The sequence below is a fragment of the Piliocolobus tephrosceles genome, unplaced genomic scaffold, assembly GCF_002776525.5.
Source record: "Piliocolobus tephrosceles isolate RC106 unplaced genomic scaffold, ASM277652v3 unscaffolded_40, whole genome shotgun sequence".
Classification (NCBI taxonomy): domain Eukaryota; kingdom Metazoa; phylum Chordata; class Mammalia; order Primates; family Cercopithecidae; genus Piliocolobus; species Piliocolobus tephrosceles.
In genome coordinates, this window is record NW_022324309.1 from 1,525,374 (window position 1) to 1,538,717 (window position 13,344).

Genomic DNA, 13,344 nt, shown 5'->3' on the forward strand with positions numbered 1-13,344 from the left:
GATGAAAGAGGAGAACTTCAAATCCAACAAATACAACTTCTGCTACCTGAAAATAACCTCTTGCTTTTCTTAAACCCTCACAACTACTAATTTCCTTATGTAGCTAATATTTGCTAGATTGATTACATGTCTGACAATCTGCTGTTAGGCAGATTGCAATCTATGTGACCTCACTGACTAAGAACCCTGGAAGGCTGGCGTGATTGTCCTCATCTTCCAACAAGGAACCCAAAGCTCACAACCAGTAATGGCAGAGCCAGGCCCACAGATATCAAGTTTCTTGCTTTTTCTTTTAGATGGTTGCACTCTGCTGACCCTTTCATTGTTACCAACTTTAGCATTTATAAGGCCTCCTGAAAATAAGTGTTTTACTCAACTGAGGCAAGAATTTGTCTTGCTTTCACATGTTAATTTATACCAAACATAGGCCAGTCTCTTAAGATCGCAGAAGGTAAAAGGAGCGGTTGGAATGCGATAGGAGACAGGCTGTAGCATGTAAAAGGATGTGTGCTTGGTAAAACATCAGACTAAGATTCTGGTCCAAACCTTCATGATTCATAGAACTGAAGAATTGGATGGAACATCAGTGCTCACATTCTACATCAGGAAACTGACATCCGGTGGATCTTTTCTACTGCCAGGTCTTTGGCTATGTTATGAGGGATGCCAGGAATTAGACCAGAACTCATTGATCCTGTTTATTATTCTGAAACATGTCACACATTCCAGCATCAAGTTAAAGTGTCCTGCTTGTTTAGTACTATTTTAAATGTAGCTGTGGTTCTCTGATCATTAAATCAGTTGTTCTCAAATTCGGCTGCATATTAGAATCACTAGGGAGATTTAAAAAATTCCCAAACCCAGGCAAATCAGAATCTTTAGGGATGAGGCCCAAGCACTTTTTAAACTCCCCTTGTAATTCCAAGGTACAGCCAAGTATGAGTTATTCTCTATATCACAGGCACAAAAGACCATGGCTAATAACAGCATTCACCTTGTTGCTTAAGAAATTCTTTCTGTCTACTTCTGAAATACATTTCGATTCACAGATACATTGACAATATAAAATACTGATGCTAGAATAATCTTTTTAAGACACATCTATCTGATCATATTACTCATCATTCCCTGCAGGGCCAGTACTAGGGCAAGGTGAGTGAGTGCCTACAACACAATTCAAAGAGGCACTCTGAGTCTCATTACACTTTTCTCCAAACTGTGAGCATAAACTATGAAGTCAGATAGATGTGATTTGGATACTCGCTCTGCCATTTGCCATTTCTTTAAGTGTAGCTGTTACCTTAAATCCCTAAACCTGATTTTTCCCCTTGTAAAACTGTCATACCATGAGCGCTAACATCCCTGCCTAGCTGGCACCTTCATATCCTTCAAGGCCAAGCACATCCTCTTCTCCACTAGTTTTCCTTCTCCCCACCCTCCTTCCCCCAGCCCCTTCACCAAGGCCAATTAAACTGTTCTCCCGTCTGTACCTCTGAGCCACTTTAACATGCTTTGGAAATTTCCCTATTCAATTATAATTATTTATTCCCGTGTCTGTCCTTCCAGCCATTAGGCAATCTGGCAAAAGGAGAAAAAAACATCTTTAAGAGTTAGTTAGATCTGGGTTTGACACTCAGTCAAATGACCTCGGACATGCTCTCTGAGCCACAGCTTTCTTATTGTAAAATAATGAAAATAATACTAAACTCAGAGAGTTCTTATGTTCTGTTATATGGCAGCTGTTTCTTGTGTTCTGTTACATTGCAGTTTCTTTCCCCAGCACAACAAACCCTCCATTCTAAGAGCTAGACCCCATCCCCAATCCAGCTGTGAGTTTCCTGAGGTCATGAATTTCATTCTCTGTGACAGTCTTGGGTAACTTGCCCAAAGTCCAGCACAGAGTAGACACTCAGAAAATGTTTGTCATGCTGAAATAAATCAAGAGATAACCAGTGTTTACATATATAGAGAAGTGAATATTTGAATGGTAGAAACAACTTGCAAGAAGGCATAGGGAAGAATAGACACAGGCTTTGCTCAGAACCGCAAGGAGACCATGCTAAACAGAGCAGAAAATATATACTGTGAAATACCACAGGAGGAGATAATGGAGACAGCATTATTAAAGGGTTTGGGATCAGGGAGTATTTAGACTGTCTCAGGCAGTTATTGCAGGTTGATATCACTATGCTTGGATGAGATTCCTCACCTTTCCATCAAGCAGATAGGTGGCAGACTGCATTACGTTCATCAAAACTCCCACCGGACTCCAGCTAAATTTATATCTCAATGGATTGTTCGAATGTTCAGGGGCTGGAAGCCCACCGCAGTAGGAAATATATGATTCAATCTATAAATTAAAGAATCAATAAATAAGGAAGAATTCACAAGTTAGAGAATGTCTAAGTAATTAATTGAAGACAATGATATGAATGGAGTAAACTTGCTACAGTTTTTCATTCTTTTTTTTTTTTTTTTTTTTTTTTTGAGACAGAGTCTCACTCTGTCGCCCAGGCTGGAGTGCAGTGGCCGGATCTCAGCCCACTGCAAGCTCTGCCTCTCGGGTTCACGCCATTCTCCTGCCTCAGTCTCCCGAGTAGCTGGGACTACAGGTGGCCACCACCTCGCCCAGCTAGTTTTTTGTGTTTTTTTAGTAGAGACGGGGTTTTCACCGTGTTAGCCAGGATGGTCTCGATCTCCTGACCTCGTGATCCGCCCATCTCGGCCTCCCAAAGTGCTGGGATTACAGGCTTGAGCCACCGCGCCCGGCCTGGTTTTTCATTCTTAAAGTTACTAAGGCGTTCGAAAATACACCTTCAAAGCCATGTACCATTTGATTAAATAACAGATGATTTTATATATATGTTTTTTTTAAAAAAAAAACCTGTAAAAATAGTGACTAACATTTTGTTCAGTTAAAAATTCAACTCTTAGTTCAATTCTGCTTGGTCAGTTCCTACTAACTTTTGAATTCAAATTATATATTTACATATATATAATTTGAATACATACACATTCAAAAACCCTAAAACAATCTGAATCATCCCATTTACACCCAATAGTACCTTGCCAAAGGTACTATTTCATAAAAGATATTTCATATCAACAGACTCTGATACCCAAAGATTCTTCTCATTTTTAAAAGTCAAACCTTACTACAGAATCTTCAAGGTAGTCTAAAATTTGTATTAAGCCAAAATTTTATAGTAGCATCTGTTTCTCCAAAATTTGGTTGCTACCTAAGACCTGGACATTGTTTTCCCATATAGATATTTTTGCATTTATAAGATTTTATTTAAAATTTCTGGGAGGCCAAGGGGGACGGATCATCTGAGGTCGGGAGTTCAAGACTGACCTAACCAACATGGAGAAACCCCATCTCTACTAAAAATACAAAATTAGCCGGGCACAGTGGTATGTGCCTATAATCCCAGCTACTCGGGAGGCTGAGGCAGGAAAATTGTTTGAACCTGGGGGATGGAGGTTGCAGTGAGCCGAGATCATGCCATTGCACTCTAGCCTGGGCAACAAGAGCGAAACTCAGTCTAAAAAAAAAAAAAAAAAAAAAAAAAAAAACCTCTTTAATTTTGATTAAAGGTGTTGCTATATTATAACTCATACTTTGATTCTGTACACAAGAAGTTAGACATTTTAATGTTCTCCTTTGGGCATAAATTGGGCTCACCGTGGCTCCCACTTCCTTGGCTTTATCTATTGTTTCCATTGCTAACATGTGATCAAGACCAGGGTCCAATCCCAATTCACCAATGATTGTGATGCCAGCATCTTCCACCCTGCAGCAGGTGGAAAGAGGAAAAAGGAAAACTTGGATATAAAATAAAAACAGTGCCATGGATTCACTCAGTTTGTTTAAAATGATTAAAACTTACCTTTTTTCCAATTCTTTTAGTGCTGGTGTGATGTAGCTTGCGGTGACCATGTTAACTTTGTTTGTGATGCAGGCCTTGGCCACAAGAGGGTGCAATACATAAGGCAACAAGCTTAAAAACAGGAAGAAACTAATCAGAAACTCCCTTTTTCAACCCTACCTGGTACTTGAACTGTATTAAAGCTGCATCTTAAGTTACTGTTCTGATTAAATTATTCTCTCAGAAAAGGCAACACTTATACACTGTTGGTGGGAATGTAAATTAGTTCAGCTGCTACAGAGGGCAGTTCAGAGATTTCTCAAAGAGCTAAAGGTTGAACTACCATTTGACCTAGCAATCGCATTACTGGGTATCTATCCAAAGGAAAATAGATTATTCTACCAAAAAGACACATGCACTCATATATTCATCACAGCACTATTCTCAATAACAAAGAATGCAATAAATTGACATGCCCATCAATAGTGGATTGGGGCCAGGTGCTGTGGCTCATGCCTGTAATCCCAGCACTTTAGGAAGTCAAAGACAGGTGGATCGCTTGGGTCCAGGAGTGGAGAAATATCATCTCTACAAAAAGTACACGGTGAAATATCATCTCTACAAAAAGTACAAAAATTAGCCCAGCATGTTGGTGCATGCCTGTAGTCCCAGCTACTCCAGAGACTGAAGTGAGAGGATCACTTGAGCTCAGGAGGTCAAGTCTGCAGTGAGTCGAGATCACACCACTGCACACCAGCAGTAGGGTGACACCCTGTCTCAACAAAACAAAACAAAATGAAACAAAAATAAAAAAACACCAAAAACAGTGAATTGGATTAAAAACTGTAATACATACACACCACTGAATACTACACGGCCATAAAAAAGAATGAAATCGTGTTCTTTGCAGCAACATGGATGCAGCTGGAAACTATGATCTTTTTTTTTTTTTCCCCCTATACTAGGAACTCTCTTAATTCTAACTAGGTCTTTTTTTTTTTTACTTTTTTTTGAGACGGAGTCTGGCTCTGTGGCCCAGGAGGTTGGAGTGCAGTCGCCGGATCTCAGCTCACTGCAAGCTCCGCCTCCCAGGTTCACGCCATTCTCCTGGCTCAGCCTCCAGAGTAGCTGGGACTACAGGCGCCCGCCACCTCACCCGGCTAGTTTTTTTTTTTTTTTTTTTTTTTTTTTGTATTTTTTAGTTGAGACGGAGTTTCACCGTGTTAGTCAGGATGGTCTCGATCTCCTGACCTTGTGATCCACCCGTCTCGGCCTCCCAAAGTGCTGGGATTACAGGCTTGAGCCACCGCGCCCGGCCTGGAAACTATTATCTTATGCGACCTAACACAGAAACAGAAAACCAAATACTGCAGGCTCTCACAAGTAAGTGGGAGCTGAACATTGGGTACACATGGAATTAAAGATGGAAACAATAGACACTGAGCACTACCAGAGGGAAGAGGTAAGAAGTGAAGCAAGGGCTGAAAAACGACCTACTGGGTACTATGCTTGTTACTCGGTGACAGATTCATTGATACTCCAAACCTCAGAATCACACAATACACCTTTGTAATAAACCTGCACATGTAACCCCTGATTGTAAAACGAAAGTTGAAAGTAAAATAAATAAATATTCCCTTGGACATGATCAATGACTCCCTGTGGGCCACAGAATAAAATCACCTTTTTATCACATCTAAATAGCAACACTATTCTATTGACCTGAGGAGGAATAAATGCCTGAGAAGTGGTTTTATTGTTTATTTTGTTTTTGTTTTTTTTTATGAACTAGAGAAAATCTGAAGTACGCAGAATGAATTTGACAAGTACAATGGTGTAGTATGATATTGTTTATGTTGGTTTTCATTTTTTTGTTGTACTGTAGACAGTTTTACCAAATAGTCAATAAAAAACAACTTAAATATTGTCATGTAATTGACAGGGTATTTTATTATTCCTATAATAGATGATGGATACACTCATTTATATAATACTCATATTTATGAAAATTTGATTTCTTGTGATTATGCAGTCCCAGCACCAAATTATAATCCCAAAGCCAAAATTGTTGAAAACCCAGTCAAAGTTGAGCTTTGAGTACAGCATCATCTGTTGTTCACCATGTGGATTTTTAGCCATTTTGATAGCCTTTACACCGATCAACACCATTAAAGCCTATCTCCTCCTTGGGCCCTTCCTGGAGTCTACTCAATAACGTAACACATGGGCCATCTTGACCTAGTTTGACACTTCCTGATAGCCATTTGGAAGATGTGGAGGTAAAAAGAAAGGCAGCCCTATTTTAGTGGAAAACCCAAGACAGAAAACCCCAATCCAAATTATACTTGCCCCTTTAAGAAATTTCCAAACAGTTGTTTTCCTCCACAAAGCTTTCCCAGATTCCCCCAAAGCCAGATATCCTTCCTGTGCATGCAACCAGTTATATCTTTATAACATTTAATGGAATTTGATCCATTCGTCCCTGTATTTCTACAGCTCATGTATTACATTATTGAGTAGACTCCAGGAAGGGCCCAAGGAGGAGACAGACTTTAATGGTATTGATCAGTGTAAAGGCTATCAAAATGGCTAAAAATCCACACGGTGAACAACAGATAATGTACTCAAAGCTCAACTTTGATTGGGTTTTCAACAAATTTGGCTGTGGTATAATAATTTGGTTCTGGGACTGCATAATCATAAGAAATTAAATTTTCATAAATATGAGTGTTATATAAATGAGTATATCCATATTCTAGTCTAGGAATAATAAAACACCCTATTAATTACATGACAATATTTAAGTTGTTTTTCAATGCCCATTTGGTAAAGCTGTCTACAGTACCAACAAAAAAATAAAAACCAATGTTAACAATATCACACTATATCATTGTACTTGTGAAATTCATTCTGCACACTTCACATTTTCTCTACTTCATAAAAAAATAAAATAAAACCACTTTTCAGGCATTTACTCCTCCACAGGTCAATAGAATAGAGTATTGCTATTTAAATTTATTATAACGCAGAATAAAATTGTGTATATCTTTTATCAATATCAAAAGCTCCTGGTCTCTGTGTTTTTGTATCTTTAAACCAAAAAGAATTAGTGCTAACAAATTTGGTAGACTTTTAGAAGCCACTGAGCAAAATACTTGCAAAACTATTAGAACCAAATATTACTAGAAAAGGTGCAATGTCATCATCTTAAAGGTTAAGCAGAAATTTTTAAATCACATTCTCCATATTAAACTTGCCCAATCAAAATTTTACTAAGATCTAATAATACTTTAAAACTTGTCCTTATAATTGGCTGAGAAGTATAATGATAGGATTTTGCCTGGTGGCACTTTTTAGACAAATGGATTAGAGTTCATAATTCGTCTTGAATATGATATAGGAAGCACTCAACGGGACATACTCAAATTATTTGAGTTGACTCCAACCCAATTACTCCAAAAGGTTGCAAATGTCACCTGTGAAAAATACATACAAAATACATGTGGAATTTTCAAAGAAACATTGAAATCAATTACTACTTTGTATTAAATTATTAAAAACTAAATTTGAAAAATTAAAACTGAGAATTGTACATATTACTAAAATTTTTTTTGAAACATATTCTTTACTCATTTCTTTGTAGTCCCTATCACTGTGTTTATATCAAAACATTCTTTCCCCAACTTAAAAAATAAAAGAGTTGGCCAGGCATGGTGGCTTATGCGGTAATCCTGGCACTTTGAGAGGCTGAGGCAAGTAGATTGCTTGAGGAGTTCAAGTCCAGCCTGAGCAACATGGTGGTACCCCATCTCTACTAAAAATACAAAATTTAGCTAGGCATAGTGGCATGTGCCTGTAGTCCCAGCTACTTGGGTGATTGAGGTGGGAGGATCACTTGAGTCTGGGAGGCGGAAGTTGCAGTGAGCCAAGATTGTGCCACTGCATTCCAGCCTGGGTGACAAAATAAGACTCTGTGTCAAAAAAAGAAAAAAAAAAATGTAAGGAATGCTATATGATAACACTGTTTAATGGCATTACCGTTATTCAGCATAGAAAATATACCAAATAAGAAAACATTAAATATAAAACAGATTTTGCTAATGCTAAATCTTATCAAAGGCCACCTGTTTGCTAAATTTTAAAATTTGGATATATTAATAGATTGATGTCTTTGTCCATTATCTTGTCACATTTTATTTCAGATTTTGTTTCAAATGGAATTTATCGTGTTTTTTTTTTTTTTTTTTTTTTTTTTTTGAGACGGAGTCTCGCTGTGTCGCCCGGGCTGGAGTGCAGTGGCTGGATCTCAGCTCATTGCAAGCTCCGCTGCCTTCCGGGTTCACGCCATTCTCTCACCTCAGCCTCCCAAGTAGCTGGGACTACAGGCGCACGCCACCTCGCCCGGCTAGTTTTTTGTATTTTTTAGTAGAGACGGAGTTTCACCATGTTAGCCAGGATGGTCTTCGTGTTATTTACTTTCAATTAAAAATGATATATTTAGGTACCTATCTGTATCAAAATAAATTACTGTTCTACTTGGAAGACTAGATCATTCTATTTTGAATCAGGATTTCTTTACATGGTAAATATCAGAGAGGTTTAGTTGGTCATTAGTCAATTTTTTCTAAATAAAAATTAATGATCATAAAATTTTTATAAGTTGAGTGACATTTTAAGTACATGAGGTTAGCCTATATTTAAAGATATCAAGAGAAATGTAAAAATGCCAGCTTATAGAACTACCTTTCATTATATGATTTCCAAGCCTGCTTTTTTTTTTTTTTTTTTTAAGCAGAATATCACAGAACTTCCTCCAAAGATACAATTGGAAACTGATCTGTGAAAGTGATTAGGTAATCACTGTGAGGGAACAGATAACTTTCTTCCTCTCATCTTGGGAAAATTCTAAGAATGAATAACTATTCTCATCACTTTGACATTTCAAAACCAAATGTATTTATTATTTATTTATTTATTACTTTGATTTTAGGTTCAGGGGTACATGTGTAGGTTTGTTATACAGGTAAATTGTATGTCATGGGGGTATGGTGTACAGATTATTTCGTTATCTAGGTAATAAGCATAGTACCCAATAGGTAGTTTTTCGATCCTCACCCTCCTCCCATCCTTTACCCTCAAGTAGGCCCTGATGTCTGTTGTTCCTTTCTTTGTGTACACATGTACTCAAATATCAAAACCAAATTTAGTTATAGAGTAAATCTCATGTAATGCTGTATCTAGATGTTAGATCTGCATTTTTGTTAGTAATACTCTATTTCAAGATCTGTTGCTATGATGAGACTTAAAATGGTCATAAGGCTAAGTAATCTACTTATTTCATTTAAGTTTTATAACTCCAAAGGATAAAATAGACACTAAAGTATATAAAATATTAATACCTTATGACCTACAATCACACTTCTAAGTATATACCCAACAGAAATGTGTAATTACTGTTTTGGTGAAATGGTCACAAAAAGACAAATACTGAAATGTGTATAACAGTGTGACTTAAAACAGCCAAAATCCAGAAACAACCTAAATATCTATAGTAGTCAAATAAATAATAATGGTATATTCACATAATGAAATACTACACAGCAATGAGAATGAATAAACTATTATTTCAGACAATAGCACAGATGACTCTCATAATCACAACACTGAATGGAAGAAGGCAGCCACAAACGAGGATATATTGAATGATTCCAATTATATGAAGTTTGAAAGCAGGCAAAAACTAAATATCAGAAGCCAGGATGGTGTTTACTCTTAGAGGACGGGGTAAGTGAATAGAAAGAGGCACCAAGAAGGCTTCTGGGGAATTAATGATACTCTGTTTCCTGACATAGATAATCATCACAGAGTGTGTTCACTTTGTGAAAATTCATTGAGCTATATACTTATGATTTGTGCACCTTCTGGACCCATACTTCAACTAAAAAGTTTACTCCAAAAGAGTATGAAGAGAGAAGTGAAAGAGAAAAAGAAAAATAAGAGAAAAGAAATAATAACAAAAGTATGAAACTCATTTCTTGCCAGATACTGACCTGATGACAAGATCCTGTTTTGCCACCAAGAAGCCCAGCTTCTCTTCTTGTTTACAAATGTCCATGCTAACAGGATTAATATTATATTTCTTGCCTAACTGTTCAATTTGATGCTTCATGTCAGAGCCTATTTCAAGAATTAAAAGTCACATTTTTAGATATGTCAGAGTAAAATATATTTTAATATCTCCAAAAATAAATTTTCAAATTTCAGAAACAAAGTAGTCTTCTAAAATGTAGAAGTCAACATGCTATAAAATATATTTTTCTTCTTCAAAAATCAGGGCTTATTTACCTACTGTTATTTCTATATTGCCATCTCTTGATAAATATTCCAATACAGGCTCAGATACATAGCCAGATCCAAGAACCAAAACCTTTCTGGTTCCCATTGAAAGTGACTGAGCACATTCCCTATTAAAAAAAAAAAAAAAAAAAAAAAGAGGTGAAGGGGCTAATTAAAATTTTATTTTATTTTTTTAAATAACAGAATCTTGCTGTTATTATACAAATCGTACTAAAACCTAAATAATGAAGCAACATTTTCTCTTCACATTACTTAACATAAGAATTTCAACATGAGTGAGTTCCCTATACCAACATATTTCTTCAATTATTTTACATCTTGTACAATGAAGAACAATAGACCTGACGTCTCTGAGACACATATCTGTAGATGTATACATGTATTTCTCGAATTTCCAGTATTACTAGTGAGGTGCAGGTGCTGGACCTTTTCTTGGTTTGCTTGTGATTGAGTAACTTGGTCTCACATTTTATCCTTCCAGAAGATGTAATTCAAAATCATGCGAGGAGCTTTACCTTGGAAACTTTATTTATTCCTCACAACAATCCCAGAAGGCAACAATTTGAGGAAGAGAATATTATTACCCATATTAGAAATTGTTTTGTCATATATCTTTAGGGTCACTTGAAAATAGTCAAAACCATGACTTTGAGTCACAAATGTCATGGGTTAAATGTAGAAAATGAAGACTAGTGTTAGGCATTATTTTAATTCTTGAACAGTTTATTCTGCTGGAATTACACCTTTCAGGCAGATGACTTTCTGTCTTTCCCATAAACTATGACCTCCAAGGCAGCATCTAAGACTTACCCATCTTTACAAACCCATTAATGCTCAGCATGTTTTGTCTTAAATATGGAATTTACTCATTAAATATTTTTTGAATCAAATTCCCTGTTATCAACATGAAACAAAAGAAATGGCCTGGTACCAGGGACTGAAGTAGGCTCTGTTATTTAGAATATTTAGGTCAGAATGTCTCTTGAACATTAACCCAAAAACCTTTTCATTAATTTTAAATAAATAAAAATAAGTATAAGTATAAAACATTCCTGTCCCTCTCTACCCCAACACACATTATTACTGATGTGCAGAGGTCTCATTTAACTACTATCGTCTCGCATTTCATCTTCCAGAGAGAACCACTATTATTTGGTTATTATATATTCTGTCTAACAATATTTTCTGTAGTTTGTATAATTAAAGCATTCCAAATACCCAATGCTCAAAACAGAAACTCATTCCTAGATTCTAATACTGTCTAGCCCATCAGTACCCCCAAACCCCAGATTCCAGGTTAATAATCACTGTGCTAAGTGATGAAAAGAACAGAAGAATAAGGCAGGATTCAATACAAAGTAAATTTCCTTTCAAAATGCAAACTTTGTTATTAGTATCTTGGCACAAGTTTCCATCAGGAAAGAGGGCAGCAAGTTCTAGCAATCAGAGCCAAGTAAACCTGCTGCTACATGAAATAGGACACATAAGAGAGAAGATATCATCATGACCAGTCATGTTAGACTTGTCATTAGTATCAGTAGTGTAAAAGACCATTGGATGATGAGAATCAAAACACAGAGCTATGAAAAACAAACAGATGTGAAGTTTTACCTGTAAGAAATTCTCCTATAGGGTTATAGAGCTAGCTTCTCTTATTCACAAAGAAAAAAAATTAAATACTTAGTGTCTTACGCCAGAATATTTCACTGACACATCAGAAAGTAACTATAATCAAACCAGCACATATGGAAAAGGCCTAACTATAGTACGCTTGATCTGGGCAGATATCTTTGTTTACTGCTTGTAGGTAGAACCACTGAAAAAGAAGATAAGACAGTTGTGTTGTTTTCCAACTCTGGTTTCTCCTGAGACTTCAGTACATGGGTTCCTTTTTTAATGCGAAAAGACCAGCAGAAAAGATATAAACACAGATCAAAGGCAATTAGCTGGAGGAGACCAGAACATTCCGAAAAAATAAAATTAATATTTTCAAACTTTGAGTAGTAAAATCAATTAAGGAAACAAGGGCCTTAGCTAAAGACCTTTCTAAAGTAATGATCCTCTTGAGTAGATTCGCTACATTACTTTTTGGCATCTTCCCCCTAATAAGAATCCCTGGAGAAAACTACCTCTTATTGCCATCAATTGTTTATTCACAGCTCTCTTAATTTGTAACCACGAATTCACTTTCCTGAACACTACACTAAACAAAAGAGAGTCCAAATCCTCAACTAAAACCCAAACTGAAAGCACCACAGAAAATCTAGTGTGCTCATTTTCCTTTGAAAAAATAACTGAGGCATGACCATGTGTAAAAAGTCAGAGAAAAACAAGAAGCTACCTGAAGGACAATCCTTTTGGATTTTGCTTGCTTACCCATACGTCTACACAGGCTATTAGAAAGCCAAAATGATGCTATACTACTGTTAAGTGGGAAACAGTCACAGTGGTTTCAGCCAGCCACTTAGTTTGGATTTCCTACATTTTCAAACATCATCAAAATTTATATATTGTACAAACCTAATATTAAGAACTCCCACTGAAGCATTAAAAAATACTCATTAATTCCAAGATAAGAATAAATGTATAAAACAAGAGGATTTGAACAATACTTACCTGCTCTCCCGGAGTGTCTGGATATATTTATATTTATCAGGTAATGTACCGTTGGATGTAATCACTGCCTAAATGTATATGACACAAGACATTTCTTTAGTATCCACATTTTAGTCCTACAAACATGGTCTCATGACTGATAGAGAAGAGACAGAATGGCAAAGATGGAGAGAGAGAGAGAGAGAGAGAAGAGAGCAAAAATGGTAATAGAAAAAACACATTTATGAAAAAATATTCTTCTCATAACTTACATCTCTCACCACAGGAGAAAAATTCTGACTTTCAAGAGGCTGTGTCGCATCTGATAATATCTGAAAGGAAAATGAGATTTGTAAGAGATAAATGACACTGCAAAGAAGGCCTCTTGGTGTTTGTATCCATATTAAAATATTAATTAAGGGAAAAAAAGAATTTAAGAAACAGTTTTCTGAGGATCACCGAGTATAAGGGATTGTTAATTGAAGTCTTCTACAAGCAATCAACTCTACGCACAAGACTATGG

At 36.4% G+C, this 13,344-nt stretch overlaps 1 protein-coding gene across 1 annotated transcript in view; it reads right to left on the reverse strand.

Annotated features, from left to right (window-relative positions):
• LOC113219515 (alpha-aminoadipic semialdehyde synthase, mitochondrial-like) overlaps positions 1-13,344 on the reverse strand; it is a 69,131-nt gene that overhangs the window by 13,123 nt on the left and 42,664 nt on the right. Inside the window, exons 12-18 of the mRNA XM_026454324.1 lie at positions 13,094-13,153; positions 12,843-12,910; positions 10,215-10,333; positions 9,920-10,046; positions 3,891-4,001; positions 3,686-3,794; positions 2,210-2,350 (exon numbers count right to left, since the gene is read on the reverse strand). Coding sequence (XP_026310109.1) covers positions 2,210-2,350; positions 3,686-3,794; positions 3,891-4,001; positions 9,920-10,046; positions 10,215-10,333; positions 12,843-12,910; positions 13,094-13,153 — 735 coding nt within the window. The remainder of the gene's footprint in view (positions 1-2,209; positions 2,351-3,685; positions 3,795-3,890; positions 4,002-9,919; positions 10,047-10,214; positions 10,334-12,842; positions 12,911-13,093; positions 13,154-13,344) is intronic.